This window comes from Protomyctophum parallelum (assembly GCF_964188405.1).
Source record: "Protomyctophum parallelum genome assembly, chromosome: 14".
NCBI classification, from domain to species: domain Eukaryota; kingdom Metazoa; phylum Chordata; class Actinopteri; order Myctophiformes; family Myctophidae; genus Protomyctophum; species Protomyctophum parallelum.
Genome location: NC_139709.1, coordinates 48,941,330 through 48,968,108, shown reverse-complemented (window position 1 = coordinate 48,968,108; position 26,779 = coordinate 48,941,330). Strand labels below are relative to the sequence as shown.

Below are 26,779 nucleotides of genomic sequence, written 5' to 3'. Positions count from 1 at the left end.
CAGAATAAGCATAGCCATACCCCATGCCAAAGGTTTATAATGGTTGAGAGCAGTGGCCTCTACCGGCCGGGAGATTTCTTCAAGATGAGTCTTTCCTTCCAAATGATGCCCTTCCTGTAGAACCAGTCTGATGACGTTTGGGAGTTGTAGACATGTTTTTATGTATTGTTATGCCTACTGTAGCCTACAGCACTTTTGGTCGACTATGTTGCTTATAAATGTGCTTTATAAGTAAAGTTGGATTGGATTGGAATATTCTGACCCACAACCTTATCAAACATTGTAATTCAATTATGTGGGTAAAGACCGGGGCAGATGGTGGATGGGAACCATAATAGAGACAGAGAAAAATGGGAAAGGGCGCCTAGGATGGTAAACACAAGGCATTCTGTCTAATAAACTATTCAATCAAAGTGTTATCTAAAATGTCTGTTATGAGGGAAGGAATAAGTGGCAAGGTTTAAAAACAGGGTCAACTATCTGCTGTGCCGAGAGCACGACGCTGTTAAGAGAGCAGGGTTCAGAGCTTTACAATTAATGATATGACTATGGGCTGCTAAGGGTAATATAACGGTAGATGGAACTGTTGGAACACTAAATCATTCATAAACAAGTAAACAAAATATTTCGATCAGTAGGTTGTTCAGTAGACATGATGGTAGGTTGCTCAGTAGGACAGCATGGTAGGTTGTTCAGTTCAGGAAGAAGGACTAACCTGTAAACAAAGATATACTTTTGTTCAAAATTTGTGGAGATTAGCAAAACTATATATTTTGTAATCTTCAGAGCATGGGGAATCCAAAAAGAAAACTGAAAAAAGAGTTATTCACTCATTTCTTTACACATATTACACACATAAACCTGTGATGTAATAAAGGCCACAGTGATAAGCGACTCACCGCTCACCCCAGCACCTCCCTTTTTGAGGGGCGCCTATGTACAGCGGTTGTCCTCACATGTCTCAAGATTTGCCATCATGAAAGTGGAATTTAGGTCAAATGTCCACTAAACCTTGTCCCCACACGTCTCAATATTTGCCATTGACAATGAAAGGTCAACATTAGGTCAAAATTCTGCCAAATAGGAAGACGTCATATGTAGACGAGCAAATCGGCTAACCAATTACATGCCGATGGGAGAGCTTGGCCAATAAGCTTAAACGCTTGGCCAGAAGATAGCAAACCTCTACTGATTGGCCAGTAGGAGATGATGCATGATGATGTACGATGACTAGAGCGCCCCTCACTTCACACAGGTGTGATTGTTATTGTTAACTAACAGACATCACCTAAAAGGTGAGTAGGCTATCAGGTGAGTATCCATGGGCCTTAAAGGCTCATACATAGTCTGGATTTTCGGTGGTGAGCTGACCACCGGAGCTGAAATAACGTTGAGGGTCGGTGAGTAAAAACAGAGAGAAGGGCTGGAGCGGCTCGTGACGTCATGTTGTAGTTCCAGACTATGTATGAGCCTTAAGACTAAGACTAAATGACTATGTAAGATTTTGATATTTAGTCAACTAAGACTAGACTAAAGCCTGAACCACACCAATTGACAAGTGTTTTTGTGACTTGACATTAAAGCGGCACATTGTATACAGTCCGAGTCTCACACACACACACACAACACACACACACACACACACACACACACACACACACACACACACACACACACACACACACACACACACACACACACACACACACACACACACACACACACACACCAGAGCCAGCTGACACCCACAGACATAAATTATAACTTGCATGGAAACTATCATCCTTCGTCGGATACACACGGAAAAATAACTTGCCACAGCCCCTTGAGGTTTACGGGCAAATCTAGTGCCCATAATTGCCCGTTAACTCTTAACTTTTCACGTAGTGCATCTTCAACCGATTATCCATAGTTGGGTCGCGGGGCAACATCTCCACTAACGAGCTCCAGACCTCCCTGTCCAGTCTGGTAAGGTCTGCCATAATGTTTTCTCATGCCACTAAAGCTCCTTTGAATTTAATGCAACTTAATGCAATGCAACAACAAGCGACGGCATGGGCAGAAGTGCCGTGGGACATATCAGACCGCTGTGACAAATGCTAAAACCGCTGGACTTAATGGTTCACAGCATGCAACTACTTGCAACCAAACGGTTGCGAGTAGACCCATGCAGATGAAGAATTGAACCAATGTAATCATTTGGGTCGACTTGTGTCTACATGCGTCTACATGGGTCTACTCGCATAAGGACATATCACACCGCTGGGATGAATGCTAAAACCATGTTGTTGCTTCTCGACCCATTGGTGTGGTTTGGGCTTTCTAAGAAAAAGATCCAGATGACTAAAATAGAACTGAAAGGAAATGGTGTGTTATTCAAAAGACTGATTATTATTATTATTATTATTATTATTATTATTATTAGTAGTAGTAGTAGTAGTAGTAGTAGTAGTAGTAGTAGTAGTAGTTTTTTATTTAGATTTTTTGACATTGTCCTCTGCTTTTCTCTTGGCACCCCCTGGTGGCCATGTGACTCACTGCAGTAGAGCCTGTTGACACGGCTGATGTCGTTGCTGCTCATCTCTCTGGCGCACCCTACTGGGACCCTGGCGTCTGGCTTAGGAACAATGGTAGGGAGCTGTCCCCTCTCTCTGGAAAAAGCATATCTGACACACACCCACGCATATACATGCACGCACACGCGCACGCACACACACACGCGCACACACACACACACACACACACACACACACACACACACACACACACACACACACACAGACACACACACACACACACACACACACTGTATGCGCTGTACTGGCTATATGTGGAGCGTGTCTTGAGTGTACAGGGTTTGATGAGGTCCAGGGACGGCTCCAGGGACGGGCAAGGGGGGGCTTTAGTCCCCTCTGGTGGAGGCTTAGCCCCCCCTAAGCCCCCCCTCCAAACAAGCCAAATTGACTGACTTCTATGTAAACCAAGATTCATTAGCCCCCCCTCTAAATAGCCAGCCCCACCATAGCACCCACAGTCACAATTTTCTGGAGCCGTCGCTGATGAGGTCAGATCAACATATGGAATGTCAGCACAGGTCAGCTCCATGGAGATCTAAGGGTGGTAGCAGGGACATTCTCTTGAGGGTTAATTTTCGGGCCTGTTGAGAACTCTAGTTTTCGCCGGCTGCCAGTCGCAGCTGCACTAATATCTTTGGGGCAGGCCCATCTAGAGTTTGAATGGACAGGTATCAGTCAAAAGGGAGACATTGAAGAGGAAGGATGGATGGGGAACGATCAACATATGGAATTAACAGGTTCTGACATATATCCATATATGCATGCACGCACGCACGCACGCATGCACACACACACACACACACACACACACACACACACACACACACACACACACACACACACACACACACACACACACACACACACACACACTCACCTGCTGTAGTGCATAACAGAGTTGTAGTCGTAGGGTGTGCACAAGTTGTTGGTATCCACCTTACGGAAATTGTGCTCCTTTCCTGTAGAGAAGCAGAGCCGACCAATCAGAACACAGAGCACCTACCACCAGAACCAATCAGAACACAGAGCACCTACCACCAGAATCAATCAGAAGACAGAGCCATCTCATTATAAACGAACAATCAGACGATGACATATTCATACAAATATACTAGATTGTTTGTATCCACAACATCCCTATGGACAAAATGTCTTAATTGATTTATTTATTTATTAATTTATGTATTAATTTATTAATTTTATTCATCCATTCATTCGTTGTTTTATTATTATTGTCTCTACTACGTTTTTTTGTATTGTTTTAGTCCGACGTCTCACATAAATGGAGCCTCCACCGGGAGGACATAGTCATCCTACTCTTCCCGCTTAATGGAAAAACACTGTTTCACCTTAAATTAAATTAAGACTATTGTATTGCAACCTGATGGTATTACTAATGCTTGCAATTACCAAATTGTTAGACCTAAAGTCAGCAAGAAAATGTTCAGACTGTCCCCATGATATCAACCTCAGCAAAACTGAACAAGACACTTGTGAAGTTGTGTCCCACAGAGCAGGTCCACAGAGAGAGAGAGAGAGAGAGAGAGAGAGAAAGAAAAGAGTACGTATAGTGTGCGCCTACTAATACTTCCTTCCTTACTTGAGACATCACATGACCTTGATCCCTACTTCTCATAGCACAGGGACTGGTCTTATTTAACCTGTGTTTCCCTAACCCCTTCTGATTGGTTGCATGACTCTCTGGCACCATATTTAAGCGTGAACCATTTTGTGCTCTGTATTCCCTGATGAAGGCTTAACCGCCGAAACGTTGGATTCTGTCTACCTGCTGTCCTAAATAGAATAATATTCTATAATAATATATATATATAATATATTATATGGCACTCTGGCTATTGGCATGTGTGGCCACTTGTTTCAAGATTCCCTCTACAAGTTCTCTCCCGTGGGCCAGCACCGCTAAAAAGGATTTTGGTGTGTGTTAGCACCATTGATCCCAGGCTAACATAGAGGTAGTTGAATGGTATTGATACCAGGCTAGTATAGAGGTAGTTAAATGGTATTCATACCAGTCTATAAAGGTATTTAAAATGGTATTGATACCAGGCTAGTATAGAGGTAATAATGGTATTGATCTCTGGTTACCTGGTTGGATGTTGCGGGTGACAATGGTGACGTGGTTGTCTCTGTCGGATCGGTTCTGTTCGTGTGTGAAGCCCAGAGCGTGGAGAACCTCATGCTGGATGGTACCACGGTAGAGGCAGCCCCTTCTCTTTAGAGAGATCCGCTGACAGCCTCCCTGGCGGCCCACGTATGACCAGCACCTATACAGTGGGGTGCATACGTTGGTTAGACTAACACTCAGCATTACTCAGCATTAGTCCGACAACACCGTCGCTCCTGACATGCGTGGCAGGTAACAACTCAACCGTGACTCCTGACATGTGTATACCAGGTTAAAACTAACCCGTGGCAGGTCAAAACTTACCCGTGATGACAGGTTCAAACTAACCTTACAGGAAGGTTAGTTTGCAACCGTTTTCGGTTTGTGTTTTGGATAGGATAAATGCGTGTCGGACTGTTTAATCTCACATATAATTTTTTTTTATTTTTTATTTAAGATATTTTTTTTGCGGCTTACGCCTTTTATTGATTTTTGAAGGGACAGACAGTAGGCTGACAGGAAACGGGAGAGAGATGGGGGGATGACATGCAGTAAAGGCCGTGTCGGGTCCGGGAGTCGAACCCGCGGCACACTGCGACTGGATTACCAGTCCGGTGCCCAGACCGTTACGCTACGGCCTGGGCTAATCTCACATATAATTAACTAAATGTCTGTAGGTCTGAGAAAAAACATTTACATGGTGAATCAGATCTTGATGATGTCATCAAGATGTGATTCACCATGTAAATGTTTGTTAATTTCTAGGAAACACAGAATGACGTTTTTTATTATTTCCACACAACAGTAAAATGTTGAAAATTTGTGGAATGCCCCTTTAAGTGCAATTTGAAAACATAAAGGAAAAACAGAGCCCTCTGCATGATGCTCAAAGTTTGGTCTGAGGACCTCAAGGGGTAACCTGACGCTGCCAGATGAGGGCGGTATTGGGTAACCATGTATCCCAACACAGCATTCATCTGGGATCTCTCAGACAGTTGAGCTGACAAAAATCCGTTCCGTACCGGACCAATCAGCGTGAGCTAAGGGCGGGACATGGGCGAAACCGGATGTGAAGCTATATAGACACGTCAATATGATTGGTTGTGTTTGCACGCCCACACGGTGATAGACAGACGGTCCCATCCAATCATCTACCAAGTATCTTGAAAAAAAGGAACAGCCCCGTCATCGAATTTGCTTCCGCGATCCCAGATCCCAATAAGCTGTGAAACAAATTTGTGTAGCAAGCTTCTTGGATCTGGCAGCGTCAGGTTACTCAAGGGGTCCTTGAGGAGGTTCCAGGCAGTCCACAGCAAAATATGGAACATTTTACCACTTTAATCCCACTTTGAAAATAGCCAATCTACAAGCTCACAAACGTGTCCCATTACTGCCCATTTTGTATATGTGGTGGGTATGGTGCGTTTGTTTGGGTTGGGTTGTAAACTCTAAACCACTGTGTGTGTGTGTGTGTGTGTGTGTGTGTGTGTGTGTGTGTGTGTGTGTGTGTGTGTACTAACCCATTCCCAGAGAAGAAGTATAGATAGTCTATATGTCTCCACCTCCACACAAAACGGATGCATGTGGATCGATGGAAGCTGACCAGCCCTCTGATGATGGTGTTAGTCTCCCTACGGCCTGCAAAGGGAGACAATTATAGTTTTTGAGCGGTGCTCACCGCTCCTTTACATGACTATGTGTGTCCGTTTGTTCGTATCTGTGTCTGTCCGTTTTCTGTATAGGACCTTTGACCCTGCTGTTTACACTATTGACCCCTGTGGCTGCAGATGCGGGGCCATTCACACTAATCACGTTTACATTGTGGTCCAGTGTGCATTTAATCTTTTATTCAAAGGGACATGCAGCACCCGCATCATCCCAAAGCCTATACCGCTCATGCAAGGATGCACTGTGATTGGCCAGTAGCTCCTTTGGAATAGCTCTCGGTTGCTAGGCGATCAATGAACAGGATTAAAAAAAAAGAAATATCCATGTATCTCTGATTCTTTTCCCAGATTGCTTTTTTGATCAAAACAACCTTTATTCTTTTGTGTCCGGGTAGCTCAGTCTACGCGGGGGGGGGGGGGGGGGGGGGATAGCCTCCCGCATGTTACCGGCTGATACCGACAATTAGCCACCCCAACCTACTTCTTCACCTTTATTCACGGCTAATAACTAAAGTGTCGCTGATCGCAGTTACAAAATATATGTTTCGGGATAATTAAAATAAGATTGTTCACGGCCCGGGAAGGTCTTGCCTTCAAAATAACAGTATGCACTGAAAGAACTTTGCAAGGGATAAATGCAGAAGGAAATATATCTGCCAGTAAATTAGTTAATTGAAGGCATGAGGCTTATTAGCCATGCTTTGATCATTTTAATAATCTTGTCAATCAATCAATCAATCAATCAATCAGAACGTACTGAAACTACTAGAGATGGACACAGGGATGATCACTTTGCCGTTTTTCGTTGGCCACAGACATCCCCTCCGTGTGCACGGATGTGCGTTCCTGCTGTTTGACATGGCGATGTCACCAAACATGATATGAGGGCCACCTCTGGTACGACCTACACACATTCACACGCACGCACGCATGCACGTGCACACGCACACACACACATGCACGCACGCACGCACGCACGCACGCACGCACGCACGCACGCACGCACGCACGCACGCACGCACACACACACACACACACACACACACACAACATGATATAGACAGTGATATACACACCACACACAACACATATTAACCAGCCATGTTGTCTCCTTTAAGCAGCCATAAATAGTATTATTTATATCGCACTGTTACCATCATTCGGTCATTCACACACCAATGGCGGAGGAAACCATGCAAGGCACCAACCTGCACATCGGGAGAGAATGGGGGTTCAGAGTCTTGCTCAAGAACACTTTGACACTTAACGCAAATGTTGACTCACTCACCCAGGTTGGTGTTTGCTGTCTCAATGATATCACCCACATATTCAGTGATGTCACCTGGGTTCATACAAAGAGTTATAATTGTCATGATATAAACACAGAAGACAGTTATAATTATAATGATATAAACACAGAGAAGATATATATAGTTATAATTGATATAAACACACAGAAGACAGTTATCCTGCCACCCTAATTAAAAACCCACGCACCCCGTTTATCCGGCTGCATTTGTCCGCCTTCTCCTACCAAACCACACCGTTTGCCCACATCTCACCAGGCACAACACCACCATGCCTGTCCAGACATAACGCACTATACTTTGCATCCATGCAACTGTCATATTTACATTACAATACCCATTTCTATGAAAAAACACATTATTGCGCAACACCACCAGAGTTGCACAAGAATGTGTGCTGACGTCAGAATCAAAAAAGGCAAAGATCTGTCCCCCCCACCTCCTCCCACCACCACGTTCTGCATAGCAGACTATATAGCTTAGTAAGTCAGTAGTCTACTGTAGCTGCATATGTCCCATGTTCTGTCTGAACTGAAGCAGTCAAAGCCAAGGAGAATGTTACAATACTCATTCACCATCGACAAGCCTGCCCTGCACTGATAGAAATCCAAAACATTGTAGGTCTACTATAAATCAATCAAGGTCCCCCAAAAAAAAATATATAGAGTATGTTCTGCTCCATTCTCAACATCTTTTGGTTTCCAAAAACTGTAATTCATTGTACAGTTAAACAGTAAAAAGCTGTTTAATGTGTGCTTATTTTAATTTAATTTAATTTGCTTTGATGGGAAAATAGTTATCAGACATCTGATGTCTTCAGAAGAAGACATTGCACATTGCAAGAGACATTTGGACTAATGATTTGTAAGACCTGTTGTGTTTGTATTGTGTTATAGCTATACTGTGTGTCTATGCATTTCAGGGGTATTGGGGGGTTTGACCCAAAAAACAACAAATAATAATAATACCCATCCGTTGCTACATGTGAAGGGCACAATACTGGGTTTAAAAACACAGCTGAAACATGAAGTGGAGACCGCGATTTCCTTCTTCCCATTGCGCTGCAACGTAACTAGGATGAGCCGAAATTCTATATAATTAAAGCTGCAAGCAGCCTCGCACCTCTGTCCACGTTAGGGGCAAAAATAGACCAATAATAACCAGAAGTAAATTAAGCTAAGTAACTCTAATGAAGGATAAGGATCTTCAACCGAGTCCAGTGAGGTGACTCATGACTCAATAAATGCATTCAAAGTTATGGCAATTTTTTTTAACTATGACCAATAAGACCAATAAGAATAGGCGGTGGGGATAGGTAACTTGGAGTTGGATGAAGGACAATGACTCTCAAGCGAATCAAGTGAAGCGACTCACAAGTCTGTATACGACAAACCATTGAAAAGTTATAGCAAAACATAGTAACTATGAAATATTGGCCAATCAGAAGAGGTGTGGGAATACTATTTGAAAAGCCTATATGGAGAAAATGAACGGGGAATTCACTTCTGGGTATGACGTCGTCATGAATGGGGGCGGGACTGCGGCGCTCTATACTGCAGGGGTTCTCAGCGTTTTTGAGTGGGGACCCCCAGAAATGCTTTGTCCATGTCTCGTGACCCCCGCCCCGCCCCCCTCCTCACCACCAATAGAAACTGACTGTAAAATAAACCTTAATAATAGAGAAAATATATCATAAATTAATACTGGAACCAGATAATAATCATTAAGGAAAGTTTATGCATGCACCACGCACTATGTAAACTCTCAATTTCCATTTTCCAGCCATTCATTTCCACAAAAGAATAATTCTTTTTTTTTTAATAATTTGGGGACCACAAAATAATTTGGCGACTACCCGAGGGGTCGCGACCCACGGGTTGAGAACCCCTGCTCTATAGGCTCCTCTCTCGGAGACGTTCCCTGATTGTTGTCTAAATCAGGGAACGTTAAATGACCACTTCACCACTTTTCAACCTTACTTCATAATTGGTCCTCACAGTGACATCATCGACAGGGAAACTGCAGGCTTTCTATTCCTGAAAAGTTGCAATGTGAAAATGGAAACCACATGTTCTCACGATAATAAAAATCGAAATATTGTTTAAAAAAAGATCCGTGTAAAATGTCACTGGTGGACGGGTTTCTGAACACACACCCACAGCCCTCCTATGAGACACAGACTGAGTAGGAAATACATGTTAATGTAGTATTTTATCATGAACATTAGTGAGGACCAATAATATGAACATACGTTGAAACGTGGTGAAGTGGTCCTTTAAGCCACATCATATGAGAGCTAAGCAGCAGTGGATGTGAAGCAGGCAGCAAGACAAGCAGAGATCTATTGAATGCAAAGCCCTATTTAAAGATGGAGGGCCATCATTTTGTACTTTTTCCTCAATTTGTAGGCTATTTGTCTATGGAGTTAACATTACTCTATAATCTAATAGACCCCTGGGTGTGATACAATATTCAAATATGTCTTAACTGAGTATTTGTTTCTTCCTGAAAGCTGAAAGCCTTTGGGTCAAAAGGCCTAAAAAAGTTTTTAGTGACACACTAAAATCATCCCCTCCCCCATTGTCACACACTAACAGCTGTGGGATGCTCGGCTTCAGTTCAGGTGTGTGGTGCTAAGGTGAACACCAGGTATACTTAATGGACCGGTGGGTGTGGCCACAATAAAACATTATTTTAACACTTTCTGTACACATTTAGATTTTTAAAGAAAATATTTCAAAAATAATTTTGAAAAACCCTTCCTCCTAGAATAAAAAATACCGGTAGCTGATGATCATGTTTTATGGGGGAAAGAAATATCCGTCTTTAACGGAATTCAGCACTCGACCCCCATCTGAAGATATGTTGTCTCAGGGACCTCTCAGAAGCAAAGATTTTAGTTAAAAACCTTCGCTCTGAAAGAATATATATTCAAAGATTTGTGCCGCATTTAAAAAAAAAAATCAAAAATAGCAGACCTACAAGCTCATAGCACGACACGAGTGCCGTGCTATGAGCTTGTAATGACCACGTAATGACCAGCAGAGTAAAGACCAGGAAGCTGCAATCAGATGACTAACAGCTGAGGCGTGCAATACTCCCGTATCCTGCATGAACTAACACTATATGCTTATCATGCAGTATCATGCCCCTTTTGAGACCATTGAAATGTGTGATCTTTCGCCACTTCTGTGTGTAAAGTTGTGCAATGTTGGTAACACTTTATATTAAGGTCGTCTTTATAATGCATTATAGCACATTTATAATGCATTATAATGTGTTTATAAGACATTATAACACTCGTTATAAATGTTTGTAATAATGTAATGTAACAACTTATAATCACAGTGTTTATAACATATTATTATAAGTGCTGGTCATAATGCATTATTATGCTCCGTGGAACAGCACATTATAACTATCATAACTTAGGTGGTTATAAAAGGCATATAGATAAGTGCTGTAATGTCTGTGTCATAATGCATTGTAACCAATGTGTATTAAATTGAATAATGTCTTATAACTTATAAGCATCAATAATATGCTATAGCAGTACTTTGAGACCTTTAAGTAAAGTGGCAACATTATTTAATGGTTATTAGCAGTTGTATCATTTTATAATACCCTATAGCATGACTTTGTGAACTTTAAGTAAAGTGACACAACTTTGCATAATATGCTATAGCATAATATTGATGTTTATGAGACATTATTCCATTTATTAAACAAAATTGGTTATAATGCATTATGACATTACAGCACTTCTCTGTGCCTTTATAACCACCTAAGTTATAATAGTTATAATGTGCTGTTCCACTGAGCATAATAATGCATTATCACCAGCACTTATACTATGTTATAAACGTGGTTATAAGTTGTTATACATGATTACAAACATGTATAACGAGTGTTATAATGCCTTATAAGCACATTATAATGCATTATACATGAGCGAATAAAGAATTATAAAGGCGACCTTAATATAAAGTGTTACAGAATATTCTTTACAATTTGAACAGGGCTTTGAACTGGTGCAGTGCTCAGGCCCTCGTTAAAGCAACGATGACCGGGCCCTCACACCTGTCCACATTAGAAGCAAACATTGACCATCAGAACAGGGAGCAGAGCTAAGTAACTCTAATGAAGTACAATAACTGAGTACAGTAAAGCGACTCATATTATAACGTTTCTATTATACGTTATAAATGTAATAACATGATTTATGATTTATTATAAAGTTTCTATATCCTAAGTTAATAACATGATATATATATATAAAGCTATGATGTTTAGACTCACCGGCAGCGACCTCTCTGATATCTCTAGCATCTCTAGGATTCTGAAAAACACACGCACACACACACGCACGCATGCACGCACGCACGCACGCACACACACACACACACACACACACACACACACACACACACACACACACACATTATTATTATTATTATTATTATTATTACATTAACCTATTGGACCCCATTTCCCTATCCCTATTGGGGAAATATTCGCAAAAAATACACATTTTCAGCGAAAAGGTTTTGTTTTCAGAGGTACGCATGTGGCAAGTGTGTGTGCGTGTTCATACCTGAGGAAGCCCATATATGGTCCCAGTCAGAGAGAGAAGAATGAAGACGTGAAGTGAAGTCATGATGATTTATACACCTGAATATAGTTAAAGAAATTAATGATTAATTGATTATATACCTGAATATAGTTAAATATATTAATGATTATATACCTGAATATAGGTAAAGATATTAATGCTTATGTACCCACATTTAGATAGGGATATTAGAGATTAGAGATAATAATAGATCATACTTTGTGTAGCACTTGTCCTAACGGTGTTGATGAAAAACTATGATGAAAAATGAAAAATGTTCATTGATTATTTATTTTTTTCACTGACAAAAACAAAAAAGAACTAAGCTATGGTGACTAAATATACTGACAATTGAGTCAACAAATAAAAACGAACATGTTATAGGGAGGGACTAGTGGATAAGAGATCCAGTAGAACTAAAAGACAAGTCATTTTAGCTTTGGCTGCACTCAGGTGTTGTGCTCTGAAAATAGCATTTTTTTTAAATTGCTATTTTCAGCATTCAACCAAATCAGCCATTACGACGCCCCCAAGGCTCGCCAAAATACAATTTAGTCAATAAAATAAAAGTGTAGACTAAATATCACAGACTTTTAGTCAAAAGACTATATACTGTATGACTAAAACTACATTTAAAATGTGCTGTCAAAAGTAAGACTGGGAGGAGAGGAGAGTACATCTTACCTTCGGGCAGGTGCTGTGTGAGGTGAGGTGACTGGTGTGTGTGTGTGTGTGTGTGTGTGTGTGGTGTTATATACCTTACTACCAGTGGGGGGAGGCTCTTCTCACTCCACAGGGTGTGGAGCTGATGACTCAACCTGTCAATCAACAGCAGGAGCAGGAAGAAGAAGAAGAAAAATAAAGCTTAAAACATTAAACAACTGTAAATATTTTTTTTAATGTTTTAATATATGGGGACTAGGTTGGTGGAGGGTGTGTAGAGCCCAGGATCACATTAGAATGGGGACCACCACTAGTAACGCTTCATACGATTGGCGGAGACCATCTACAGGAGCTGTTTTTTTTATTGTCTAAAAAGAGATTCCTTGGTCTAATATTATTTTAATCGGTGTCATGCATTAAAATAAAAGTAACGAGCCTATTTTGAAAAAGTACTCAGTAGAAAGTACTAGTACTTGTGTTAAAATGTAACGGATAAAAGTAAAAAGTAGTCAGAAAAATAAGTACTCAGTATAGTACAGATACTCGAAAAAAGTACTTTTTACTTGTACTTCGTTACTTGTATTTTAATTTATTTACTTGTATTTTAATGTATTGTATTGACCACAAGTTGAGAAACAATGCAGTAAATGATGTGGTGACATATACGATGACGCTCGATCGACGTTGTCAGTTACTGGGAAGTCGGACGTCAAGAACTTCCACAGAAAAGGGAGGTAGAAACTCAAGGGAAACTGTACCGGTTTGCCTGGTTCACCATTATAAGGAAATGTGCCCATAATGAATTGCATGTGTAAGTTACAATGAACAGCAACATGATTTTAATATGGAAGGTTGCTTTTCCCTCCACACCACGCCCATATCCCCGCTCCCAACACAACAGCGGTCCCCAGGTTGATTCTCAGTCAGGGTGGTGGTCCCTGGTTCATAATCAGTTGAAAACCCCTGGTGTAGTCAGCCACTGGTTTGTTGTCATCAGTCCGGAACCGCCAAACCCGGAACCAGAATTACCCCAAAATAATTCCCCATGTTCAAGGGCATCATCATTTTAGGGCCTACCCAATAAAACCCATGGTGCGGCTTAGTTTCGCTTATAGGAATCGTTTGTGTGGTATATCCGTCTTCAATTCCAACTTATTAGCGACTGGCGGGACTAAACTAGCAGTTACTCAATAGAATATTTAAATGCGGATTTGGGGCACCAAAACAAAGCTGAAGCTATGGTACAGAAAAAAAAACTAAGGACATGCTTGCACATGCTTGCATGTTCACATGCTTGCAACTCACTCATACAAGACTTGTTGTACTTTGCCACTTGATTTCCCAATCACTGTATGCATGCGCATACACAAACTCTTCACTTTGCTACATTACTAAATGCACGGTCAGGGACCACATGCAATACCTCCACGGACCACCAGTGTTGAAAACCACCTGTTGAAAACCCCTGCATTAGATGATTGACACAGGGGTGAAAAATGGGTTACAAAATCGTGGGATAAAAAATATATTAAAATAGAAAAAATAGAATTAAACATAATTGAAAATTAACATGACTTAAAATATTTAAATGTTCCAATAAACCTTAAACACTCAGCAATGAAATATAATTAATTAATTCCTATACTATTTTTAATTTGTTCCACAACATTCTTTCTCTCACAGACAGGCCTTCAGTACACTCCCCTTCCCCCTGCCAGCTGAGCAAGGGAGAGGGGAGAGATGCTGATTTCTGTACATGGACATTAATATTTGTGTGGAAGTGGATTCCAATATTAACTTGAGAATAATATGTTCCCTTAACTATAAAATGCGTAATAAGTAATGTAATATTCCCAATAAATATTCCCTCCCCCCCCCCCCCCCTTCGGGCAGGTGCTGTGTGAGGTGAGGTGACTGGTGTGTGTGTGTGTGTGTGTGTGTGTGTGTGTGTGTGTGTGTGTGTGTGTGTGTGTGGTGTTATATACCTTACTACCAGTGGGGGGAGGCTCTTCTCACTCCACAGGGTGTGGAGCTGATGACTCAACCTGTCAATCAACAGCAGGAGCAGGAAGAAGAAGATTTATTTTTAATAAAAATAAAGCTTAAAACATTAAACAACTGTAAATATTTTTTTAATGTTTTAATATATGGGGACTAGGTTGGTGGAGGGTGTGTAGAGCCCAGGATCACATTAGAATGGGGACCACCACTAGTAACGCTTCATACGATTGGCGGAGTCTGGAACCATCTACAGGAGCTGTTTTTTTTATTGTCTAAAAAGAGATTCCTTGGTCTAATATTATTTTAATCGGTGTCATGCATTAAAATAAAAGTAACGAGCCTATTTTGAAAAAGTACTCAGTAGAAAGTACTAGTACTTGTGTTAAAATGTAACGGATAAAAGTAAAAAGTAGTCAGAAAAATAAGTACTCAGTATAGTACAGATACTCGAAAAAAGTACTTAGTTACAGTAACGAAGTACTTGTACTTCGTTACTTGTATTTTAATTTATTTACTTGTATTTTAATGTATTGTATTGACCACAAGTTGAGAAACAATGCAGTAAATGATGTGGTGATAAACGCACGCACACGCAGTCAAGTTGTCTACCGATGTTAACCATCTCCAACCCTCACCCTAAGCTAACCTCCCACGGGACAGCACACCTAACCCTTAACATTCACCAACCTTAATCCGGTCGTCTTAACGCACCCCACACCAACCTTATGTCTAACCAAAGGATGCCTCCCGAGCCACTTCCAATGTGATTGAACTATAGGCTCTGGGGCTGACAAATATTAGCCCCAATGTTGAGTAAATCAACAAAGGTGTGGCAGCACCAGGAGAGTGTGACCCAACTTAATGTGTTTTAAGAGTCTGTTTAATTATTTAATAATTTCGTTTTATGAAGGTTTACAATTAATACTGTGAATTAATTGCACTAGCAAAGTGTAACATGCAGTGAGGACGGAACATTTGTTCTAGCCCAGGTTCTCTGGGGTCCCAATATAAGGAGCGCAGCTTCTGGTTCCCCTCAGTTACATTCTGGAAAGAAAAGCAACACTCATTGCTCCGTCTTTATCCCTGTTTATTCAGGTTCAGTTTTATTAATGAGGTACTCAGCAGCCCTGAGACCCGTAACAGAGGCTTGTCATGTCAGCTGTCAATCAATCAACTCAATGAAGGCCAATGGAAGACGATTTATTGGGCTGTAAAACAATATGCCCATTTTGACCTATTTTGTTTTTCTCGCAAATATTTGATGCTGCTGCTTTAGATTCTACCAGCAGAGGCCCACAGCAGAGCATACCCTGCTCTACGCAGGGTATGGCAGCATCCTGGGTCCTAAGGCCTTCAGGAGGCTGAAACCCTGTACTGGCATAAGCCAGTTGGATGGCCTCCTGCACAATACACCGGGAAAGCCATACTTTAGTAATATGGGATTCCTTTAGCTCTGGTACCCCATGTCACAAATACCCATACCGTTCCTGAAGGGAGATGTCTTGGTCATGTACAGTCTGAATATTTCATATCTTTTGTCAGGTGTGCGCTGTGAACAACAAGTCTGACTCAGCCTTTTTACACATTACCACATTTAACCAGACAAGGAAGGTAAAATAAAAAAATATATATACAAGGAACAAGGAACTGAAAAATGATGGAAAATCAAAACAATAAAGTTCCTTTAAGGACAGTTCCGTGTGTGCTGGTATTGTCTTGTTTAACAGGCAATTCATTCTTCAGATGAATTGCAGTCGTGCCTGCTTCCTTGATGCGTGGTGAGACGAGAAAAAAGGACGAGACGAGAAAAAAATGCGATGAGAAATAAAAGACGAGATGAGAGAAAAAAGACGAGACGAAACGAGACGAGAAAAAAAAGACGAGACGAGGAAAAAGATGAGGAGAAAAAAAGACGAGACGAGCTGTTTTGGGGGGAAATAGTACCATCTAATGGCAATTTCATTGAAAAGAAATGCTGTCTGTATTACTCTTATTACACTATTACACAATTATACTTATTACACTAATATACTTATTACACTATTACATTGATTACACTTGCACTTATCGGATTGAGGGAACATAGGGCTGAGGGAACATAGGGTCTGTTTTTAAATGGGAGAACATACTAGGGCGGAGGGAACATAGGGCTGACCCCCTGTAGGGACTCTGCAATATCTGCATAAACCAAGTTTGCACAGATATCAATTATTTCGTTCTGGAAATTTGGGGATGTTGAATTAAAATGATTTGACTGCGTGCTTTCAAATCCAGTATCATATTTAGAGAAGAATCTCAAGAAAATTGCCCCGTGTTTCTGAATCTATCCCCTCCCTGTGTCCACGGAAAGGCAATCCAAGTTTAGACAATAGCCTAATAATATCAACAACTTTGGACAGATACAACCTGTTCTTCTCTACAGTAGCTTTGTGACTTTCTGAAAGTTTAGCTGCAATAGAGCCTGAAGAGTGAAGATGCACTCTTTTTAAAGTGATCCCATTTAATCATGCAACTCTTATGGGCATCGGATATCGCATGTTTGTCCAGTTTCGAGCCCAGTCTACTCCAGGCACTCACGTCAGTATTACGAAATTAGTCCATGTTGCTGTCATTCTGGAACTTAGTGTGCGGACTTGTTTATGTGTGTATTTCCTTGTTCGCGTGTGTGTGGGCGTGTGTGTGTGTGTTCCAGGGAAGAGGGTGTGTGTGTTCATATTTGGAAGCCTCTGTAATGTCCATAAATCAGTCGTGAGGGGCCTGCAGATTGCAGGCATGCAGCCAAGCCGAGAGCTAAGGCAATAATGTCTGCATTAATTGGCAGTCTCCATATATGGAGAAGGCCATATACCCGTGTACCCGTGATCTGTACATGAAGCACTTGTTGTAGAGTTTTATTTTTCAAGTTTGCGCATCCACTATTGTTTGTGTTCAAGAAATGTCTTGTAAAATGTGAATGCAAATAAAGATATTAAATGTGACTATGCGTGTGTGCGCACGTGCGTGCGTGTGTGTGTATAGATAGATAGATAGATAGATAGATAGATAGATAGATAGATAGATAGATAGATAGATAGATAGATAGATAGATAGATAGATAGATAGATTGCTGTTTGGCTGGGTCTTCTTACTTGTTTGGGCGTTTTTCGGGTGTGCGGTCGTGTTTATGAGGTGTTTGGGCCGTCCAGTCCTGGCAGGTTTTCCCAGAGATCGACTTGGCAAGCTCCCCCCGATAGTTGCTGCCGTCCCCATTGTAGCAGGTCGTCTCATCACCTAGTGGTTAGGATGGGTAAATGCAGACAACAAATGTCGGAAGCCGATCTAATGTGACGTCATTTGACGTTCAGGGGGGCGGGTACCGTCCTAAAGTCGGCTCTTCGGTGCTACTGAAAATTTATGACGAGCCAAAATCAATACCGAAACAGCGGTAAAATAGGAGTATGAATCTGCCCTTATACAGTGGCTATTTTCTCAGAAAGGTTGCCCCAGAATTAGGTTCATGTGGTAAATACCAATAGATACGTACACTTTGTCGTTGACTGTGATGGAGTTGTTAGTCATTTCAATGATCGATCCTTCCAGGTTCAGTGTGACTTTATATCCTTCGTCTGTCCTCTGCAGTTGGACGTTAAACTGACTATATGCTGCTTTGCATTGAGACGTCAGGACGTAGTTACAACTTGAAGACATCTGGAAGACATCTCCATCAAATGTCTTGAAGTGACGGTTCCCCCATGTACTGCAGAAATCCTCATTACGAGATGGTCTAACCGCTGCAGGGATGACCAAAAAAAACAATGAATTTGGCTAATAGACAATGCACAATGCACTAGAATAACTATAATTTAGTATTGAATTAAAGATAAATAGTGTGTGTGTGTGTGTGTGTGTGTGTGTGTGTGTGTGTGTGTGTGTGTGTGTGCGTGCGTGCGTGCGTGCGTGCGTGCGAGCGTGCATTTTCCTGTCTGCAGTGTGTTTCTTTACATACAGACTTCTTCCTCATTACCTATTAAAGGGCCTTTGTTGGGCCTACCAGCATTTAAGGCGGGAATCCCCAAGAACAATGCTATCCATCATTTTCCGACAGCTCGGTTTGCTTCATCTCGTTGGACTTTTTGCATGTCTTTATAGTAACCATCCCTACTGTAAACTATCTTACCTAATAGTAACCATCCCGCCCAATGACCTTCTATAGGCACACCCAGAACCCTCCTCCTGCTATTTGTTCTTTTTAATATCCTGCTTTTCTATTTGCTGTGACTGTGAAACGTCTTTTTGAACTGATTGAGCTCAGAAAACAAATACTAGAGATTAAAGGTGCCATATCGAGACGAGTATAAAGACGAGTGCCTAAAACATCATCATCAGGTACTAAGCTTATACTAGGAGGAAGATTATTATTATTTTTTTTTTTTCTTCTTAATTTTTTATCCCATGATTTTTGTAACCCATTTTTCACCCATGTGTCAATTATCTAATGTGATCCTGGGCTCTACACACCCTCCGCCAACCTGGACAGAGCAACGGACTTGAACTCATGCTTCCTTCATGCATGAGTGTCCAAGTTGCTCCTTTACACCTGATTATTATTACTTTTAAACAATAGTGTACAGAAAGTGTTAAAATGATGTGTTTATGTCGCCACCTCAGCACCACCCCTGAAATTATAATGTTTTACTTAAAGCTGTAGGAAATACTTTAAATCAATCTAGTCATTGCAAAGGTATTAATTGATTGTCTGAGTCCCGTGGTGGGAGTTCTGGTCTGGTTTTGGTGAATGATAACATGGAAGGGGTTAGGAGAGGGGCTAGGGTTACGATGTCAATAAAGTGATAAAGTTTCACTTGACTTACTTACTTAAGTTGTGTATTTTCGATTGGGCCTTTTGACTCACTGGCTTTCAGTTTTCAAGAAGAAACCAAACATCCACAGGGAATACATATTTTAAAAGTATTACCACACCTGGGGGGTCTATTAGAGTAATGTTAAATCCATAGACACAGCACTCCATCTTTAAAGTCCATATAGACTTGGCTATAGCAAACGACACGCACGCACACACGCATATGCACGCATATACACACGCGCACGCACACACGCACACACACACACACACACACACACACACACACACACACACACACACACACACACACACACACACACACACAGTTCTGTAGCGTCTACCAGAGGTACTCTGAAGATAATATATGTGAAGGGTCAGACAACACTATTTGACAGACTGAGCACCGTTTTCTCAAAGATTGTCTGAAGAGATGGAGAATCTTTCCTACCAATTACCTTCATGGCAGTTTTTTCCATTTTAGCTATTCTAGATTTGAGCTGGACAGAGAGTGTCCCAAACCAGGCTGACATGCCATTATCTAATAATGCTACCTAGCACTGCATCATAGAAGGTTGACATGACTCCCTTGCTCACACCAAAGAGCCTGAGCCTACGGAGAAGTGCAAGCGAATCTGACCTGAGATCAGATTTTAAAAATGTCTTCTACATCCTGACAGTTTTCATTCTGACCTGAGATCAGATTAAAAAAATGTCTTCTATGTCAGTCGCTCTTCGATTTAAAAAAAATAGCAGACCTACAAGCTCGTAGCGCGCCACCGAGTGGCGCCCTGCGAGTTTGTAGATCTGCTATTTTTCAAAAGCTAAAGCACAACATGATGCTAACACCAAAATGGGTTCCCGCCCAAAATGGGTTAACATAAGGTGGCTATTATCACACCAGTCTTTACAGTTATTGATCTCACTGATATAACCCACTGGGTGTTCAACACCCCTCAACAGGCTGACTATTACAGTGTCATCAGAACATTTCAAGATGTAGTTGTTTGGCTGTACTGCTTCTGCAGTCAATAATTGTGTAGGAGGCAGTGAAAATAAATGGTGAACTCACCCCCCCTTGTGGCACACCTGTGTTACACAATTTAGAGTTTGAGAGTACCGAGTTCACCTTGACCTGTTGGGATCTGTTTGTTAACATGGAGTATAACCATCTAATGATCAATGGATTTACATTCATGTTGTTTAGCTTTTGGACAAGTAACAGAGGGCTTACAGTATCAAAAGCCGAACTGAAGTCTGCAAAAAGGACACGAGCATACGCCTTAGGCTCCTCCAAGTGCTTGCTAATTAAATGGGTTAGCAAATTGTAAGGGATCCATGCATAGAGGAAGCCACCTGAGATTTAAGTGAGTTCACAATGATTCTCTCAAAACATTTCATAACCCCACACGTTAAAGCAATAGGTCTATAATCTTTGTTCACAGAGGGACAAGATACTTTGGGAACAGGAATTATTAATGACTTTTTCCAGATATCAGGAACCATGTGTTTGTCTACAGACTGTTGGAAAATAGGGCACCAGCTCTCTCTCCTCCTGTGCATGTGTGTGTGTGTGCGTGTGTGTGTCTCTGTGTGTGTGTGTGTGTGTGTGTGTGTGTGTGTGTGTGTGTGGGGGGGGGGGGTCGATGATGTCGAAGGGTGCATGCATGTTTGTGATACTGTCATATTAAAGGTCATGGTTGTCAACTGTACTATTACAATAGAGGATGTTCCTATTGACGAACTCTGCTGTTGCATGATGAGCCGGACTAACAATGGAACTAGGTGGAGCTTAAGCGCCAGGGCCCGAAGCTTGCAGGGCCTGGTACGAGACTATAGGTACAGCTGTTGCTTCTTTCGAAAAATATAACGCAACATAGGAACCCCCGCTAGTGTTTTTGGTCTTCTCGTCTGACAGTTTCTGTAGCAGTTTTCGGGAGGGGGGGGGGGGGAGCAGTCTGTTTGGGGGGGTTCCCGACGGCTGCGCGTCGCTTCCTCCTCTGACAGAGGGGAGGCGAGTAAGCGACGCCGTCAGAATCCCCCTTGCTCAGGAAGGCCCCCTTGCTCAGGAAGGCCCCCTCACTCAGATGGACCAAGTTGCGACAATAACATACAGCCTATGTAAAGAGGAATATAAACAAGACATTGGCGCAAAACTTCATATTAATTTTACCCTGCTCTAATACAACAAAAGTGTGTTCTTACATCCTCCATTTCACGATTCCAGCACTCGTGAGTAAATTAATTTAATTGCTATTATGAAAGTTTTCAGTGACGTTGCACCCACAGGTTGCATTGTCGTCAATAATTAATCTGTTTTTAAAACGTTCTAATATTAATATAGCATATTGGCATTGTCTGTTGGTGCACACATGTTATATGGACCATGTAACAACATGGTCAACAGCACTGTTTGCAAATGTAGCTACATTTGTTGGCCACAAAGACAATTTAGACATAACATGCTGCTGCCTGCTAATGGAGCTTGTAGATATAGGCTAATTATTTTTCGGGAAAATTGCAGTTTAGCAGAGACTGAAGTTGGAAAGGCTGTGCCCAGTGCGGCAGTTCCTACTGTGTCTTGTGACAGCGGGCAGCGCAGGCAGTAGTGGATATGCGCTAAACGCATGCATGTTAATTAATTAATTAATTGACTGAATCTGTAGGGCCTTTTGATTTGGTGAAGCGCCAGGGCCTTGAGAGGGGTTAATCCGTCACTGCCCAGGCGGATATGTTGATCTGACGCCCCTATTCCAAAGCGCCAGCGCTCGCCCAGCAGTCTGCTGTCACTCAGGCGGATGCGTGCACGTGACCTCACCCTTTAGGGCGAGGTCGCTTCTCGCCCTCCGGTGTCTTACTGGTAGAGTGGTGGAAAGTAACTAATTACATTTACTTAAGTACTGTGCACTCAAGTAAAGTTGTGAGGTATTTGTACATTACTTGAGCTATTTCCAATATCCAATACTTTTATTTCTATACTCCAAATGTTATACTTTTACTCCACTACAGTTATTTGAAAACGTTACTTTGTAGATGTTGATTATTATTATTACAAAAACATACATTAACCATTTCAACCCCATACACATTTCGGCCATTTGCAAATAGAAGATCTACAATCTCACATAATGCATGATGCGACACATTGTGAGCTTGTGTAGATGATAGATCTACTGATATTTACAAATTAAATCCTTTGTTTACTTCCGTTTGACAGGAAGTGATTTAGCCAGATTTGACACTTTTGCAGAAATCAGAATAATGGAACGTTCCCGCCATCTGGTGGCACTTCTGGGTATTAATTTGAAAATGAAAGTAAAACGTCATGTATTTTATTTAGATCGCTGATCCCTCTTATTGCATTAAAATGACGAATTAAGAAATGGGGCATTGGCCAATCGGAAAATGTGAGATATGACCACAATGTCACGAAATGTCTCATTTTATAGCTCCAAGTCACTACTTTACAATGAAAAAATAATTATGACTAGAAAAAGAATTTCAAGAAATTTTACTGGGTGCCTGAAGCTCGCCAAGTCTGTGCAGCATTTGAGCCACGGACCACCATTTGATGACATTTAGCCTCTCAGAAGGGTCCATTTGGTTACATGTGAGCCAGGTCTCCCCATTGACTTTCAATGAGGTATTTTGTCTTAGTTCATTGCGCATTACGTTGCCACCAACATTCTAATGCTAACATGCTAACATGCTAATACTAACATGCTAACATGCTAGCATGCTAACATTTTAATGCTAACATGCTAATGCTAACATGATATCATGCTAAAATGCTAACATGCTGCTAACATGCTAATGCTAACATGCTAACATGCTAATGCTATCATGCTAACATGCTAATGCTAACATGCTAATGCTATCATGCAAACATGCTAATGCTAACATGCTAATGCTATCATGCTAACATGCTCATGCTATCATGCTAACATTCTAATGCTAACATGCTAACATGCTAATGCTATCATGCTAATGCTATCATGCTAACATGCTAACATGCTAATGCTAACATGCTAACATGCTAATGCTAGCATGCTAATGCTATCATGCTAATATACTAACATACTAATGTTAACATGCTAATGCTAATGCTAACATGCTAATGCTAACATGCTAATGCTAACATGCTAATGCTAACATGCTAATGCTATCATGCTAACATGCTAATGTTAACATGCTAATGCTATCATGCTAATGCTAACATGCTAATGCTATCATGCTAACATGCTAATGCTAACATGCTAATGCTAACATTCTAATGATAAAATGCTAATGCTATCATGCTAACATGCTAATGCTATCATGCAAACATGCTAATGCTATCATGCTAACATGTTAATGCTATCATGCTAAAATTTTAATGCTAACATGCTAACATGCTAATGCTAACATGCTAATGCTATCATGCTAACATGCTAACATGCTAATGCTAACATGCTAACATGCTAATGTTAACATGCTATCATGCTAACATGCTAATGTTAACATGCTAATGCTATCATGCTAACGCTAACATGCTAATGCTAACATGTTAATATGCTAACATGCTAATGCTAACATGCTAATGCTAACATGCTAATGCTAACATGCTAATGCTATCATGCTAACATGCTAATGCTAACATGCTAACATGCTAATGCTAACATGCTAATGCTATCATGCTAACATGCTAATGCTAAGATGTCTGAGCTGTAAGGGTCCATTTGGTTTCGATCAGGGGGGCGGCCCGGTTCCGGCGAGCCGCACTGCTTCTGAAACTGTCGAGAAATGACAGAGTTACATGTTTCCCCGATTTTCTCCATTGACTTTCAATGTGTGTGTGTGTGTGCGTGCACATGTGTGCATGTGCGTGCATGTGCGTTCGTGTGTGCGCGTGTTTGAGAGGTGGTCAACTTGACCTTGAATCATTAACAAAGTATCAATTTCACCTGGGCTAGGGCTAGTCTATGCGAATGCAAACACTATTGAAAGTTAAAACCACACTGATGGGAGTGAGAGAACGTATGTCCGAACAAATTGCTCTATCGCAAAAAGTAAACGTCAAATGCGATTTTTGTTTTCGCCGTGAGTGACCCGAGACATTGAGGTACGCCGTGTGCGATCGTGGTATTGGTACGATAAAAAACGTGGTTATGAGAGCGAGTTAAGAAATTGTGTTTGTGATGAAAAAACTGCTGACTCATTCATGCATTTAACATGGAGTTGTATGACACATTATGATGGTACACCTGTCGCTTTCAGGGCTGTAGTTCACGTACCGTATGAATCTGGGCTGTGGTTGTGACATTGGGTGAAAGAGGACGAGTGTGGCTACAAAATTACCGAAACCCATGCGTGTAAAGTTAATATTTTGGCCGTGAGGACGATTTGTTCGGAGAATTTCGCTACAGTCTTCACAATGTCTTGTCCCTCTGACCCGGTCTCTCTCTGGCCGTGCGACACTGCGAGTCGAGATTTTTGCTCAGACCACACACACTTTGAACTGCGACAGCGGGCAAACCGTGCAACGTATTCGAATTCCGTCTGAACCACAACAAAGTCGATGGCCTCATGTGCTGTTTGAGGTTTAAATCGTGTTTCTACGTAACAGTATGCCAGAGCAATGTGGCTCCAAAGTAACGTGTCGTTTTCAGTTTTTACCCGCGTTTCCCCATTGACTTTGCATGGGGCATTCTTCGCGTCGTTTATTGCGAATTACGTCGGCACGGTAACCCCAAACGGAAAGAAAAGCACAAGCACACCATTCCCGGCCGAGCCGCACGTTTCGATGTATATATTGTGGGGCTTTGGTAAACCGTGCGGCCGGCCATAGCGGTCAAAGTTTCGGAACATATATTATTACGATTAAGTATGTGTTGCGGATTTCAACCTGTGTTTCTGCCATTGCATGGCAGGCACCCAGAATAATGGATACTATTATTTCCTTCCTATTACACTTATTTCCATCGCTCAAAATTATAATTTCTTTGTATATATCCTCTTTTCATAATGTAAATAATATCCCAAGCGGCACACTTTACTACTTCTTTCGATGGAAATAAGCGAATTAGCATAACACCCCATAGCCCCATTCAATTCCCATTCAATGCAATGCAATTCATTGAGGGCTTATGGTAGGGGAAATAGCCAATAAGGAGTTTTTGCACAAAAAAACACCTGGACCTCTTTGGTGGGGACGTAACAACTACAAAGAAAGGTAAGAAAGATAAGAAAGCATTCTAACATGGAATTCTCCTTTAAAGCTAAAAACTTGTATTCTATTGCTAGTTTGATCACTTCAAATTAGAGATGCTCCAATAATCGGCCACTGATCAGTGATCAGCCAATATTCAGCATTTACCCTATCTGGAGAAACCGATCTTTTATACAGATTATTAAAACAACAACAAAATAGGCAAGAATGGTGCAGCACTAGTTCCCGTCCTGAATGGGTTAGAGTTCAAAGGTCATGTTACCTTGCCGATGAGGAAGTAAACCAGAGACTCTTTGGGAACGATTTGTTTCAACTCCTCCGACCTAAAATCCCCCAGACTCTCCTGTACTGACAGTGATGCAGCGAACGTCTGCACACACATTGCTTGTGTGTCTTGCAACGACAGGTCACGGACTCGCACGTGTGCGTATGTGTGCATGTGCGTATGTGTGCATGTGCGTGCCTGTGTGCGTGTTCATATATTCAAACAGGTATAAGGACTAGTCATTATAATTATCATACATACCACTCCAATATGACAGAAGCACTGAGGACTGAGGGTTGATACTCAGAGCTTTCTTGAAGTGAATTTCTGCGAAGTTGAACTTCTCCTGCTTAGATCATCCCTAATCCATACCTATAGCACACGCACACCCATACACGCATGGACGCACAGAGAGAGAGAGAGAGAGAGAGAGAGAGACACACACACACACACACACACACACACACACACACACACACACACACACACACACACACACACACACACGCACACAC

The 26,779-nt window shown here is 41.5% G+C and overlaps 1 protein-coding gene across 1 annotated transcript; it reads right to left on the bottom strand.

The window, feature by feature from the left end:
- On the bottom strand, window positions 1-26,381 carry LOC310871371 (hatching enzyme 1.2-like; the record flags this gene model as incomplete). Its single annotated transcript, XM_083782857.1, has 9 exons — window positions 1-715; window positions 2,539-2,666; window positions 3,454-3,535; window positions 4,683-4,861; window positions 6,222-6,339; window positions 7,126-7,272; window positions 7,657-7,710; window positions 16,261-16,351; window positions 26,262-26,381. 9 exons carry the CDS (start codon window positions 26,379-26,381, stop codon window positions 711-713), a joined length of 924 nt encoding a protein of 307 aa, XP_083638983.1. The 3' UTR covers window positions 1-710.
- Between the last annotated feature and the right edge of the window lie 398 nt (window positions 26,382-26,779).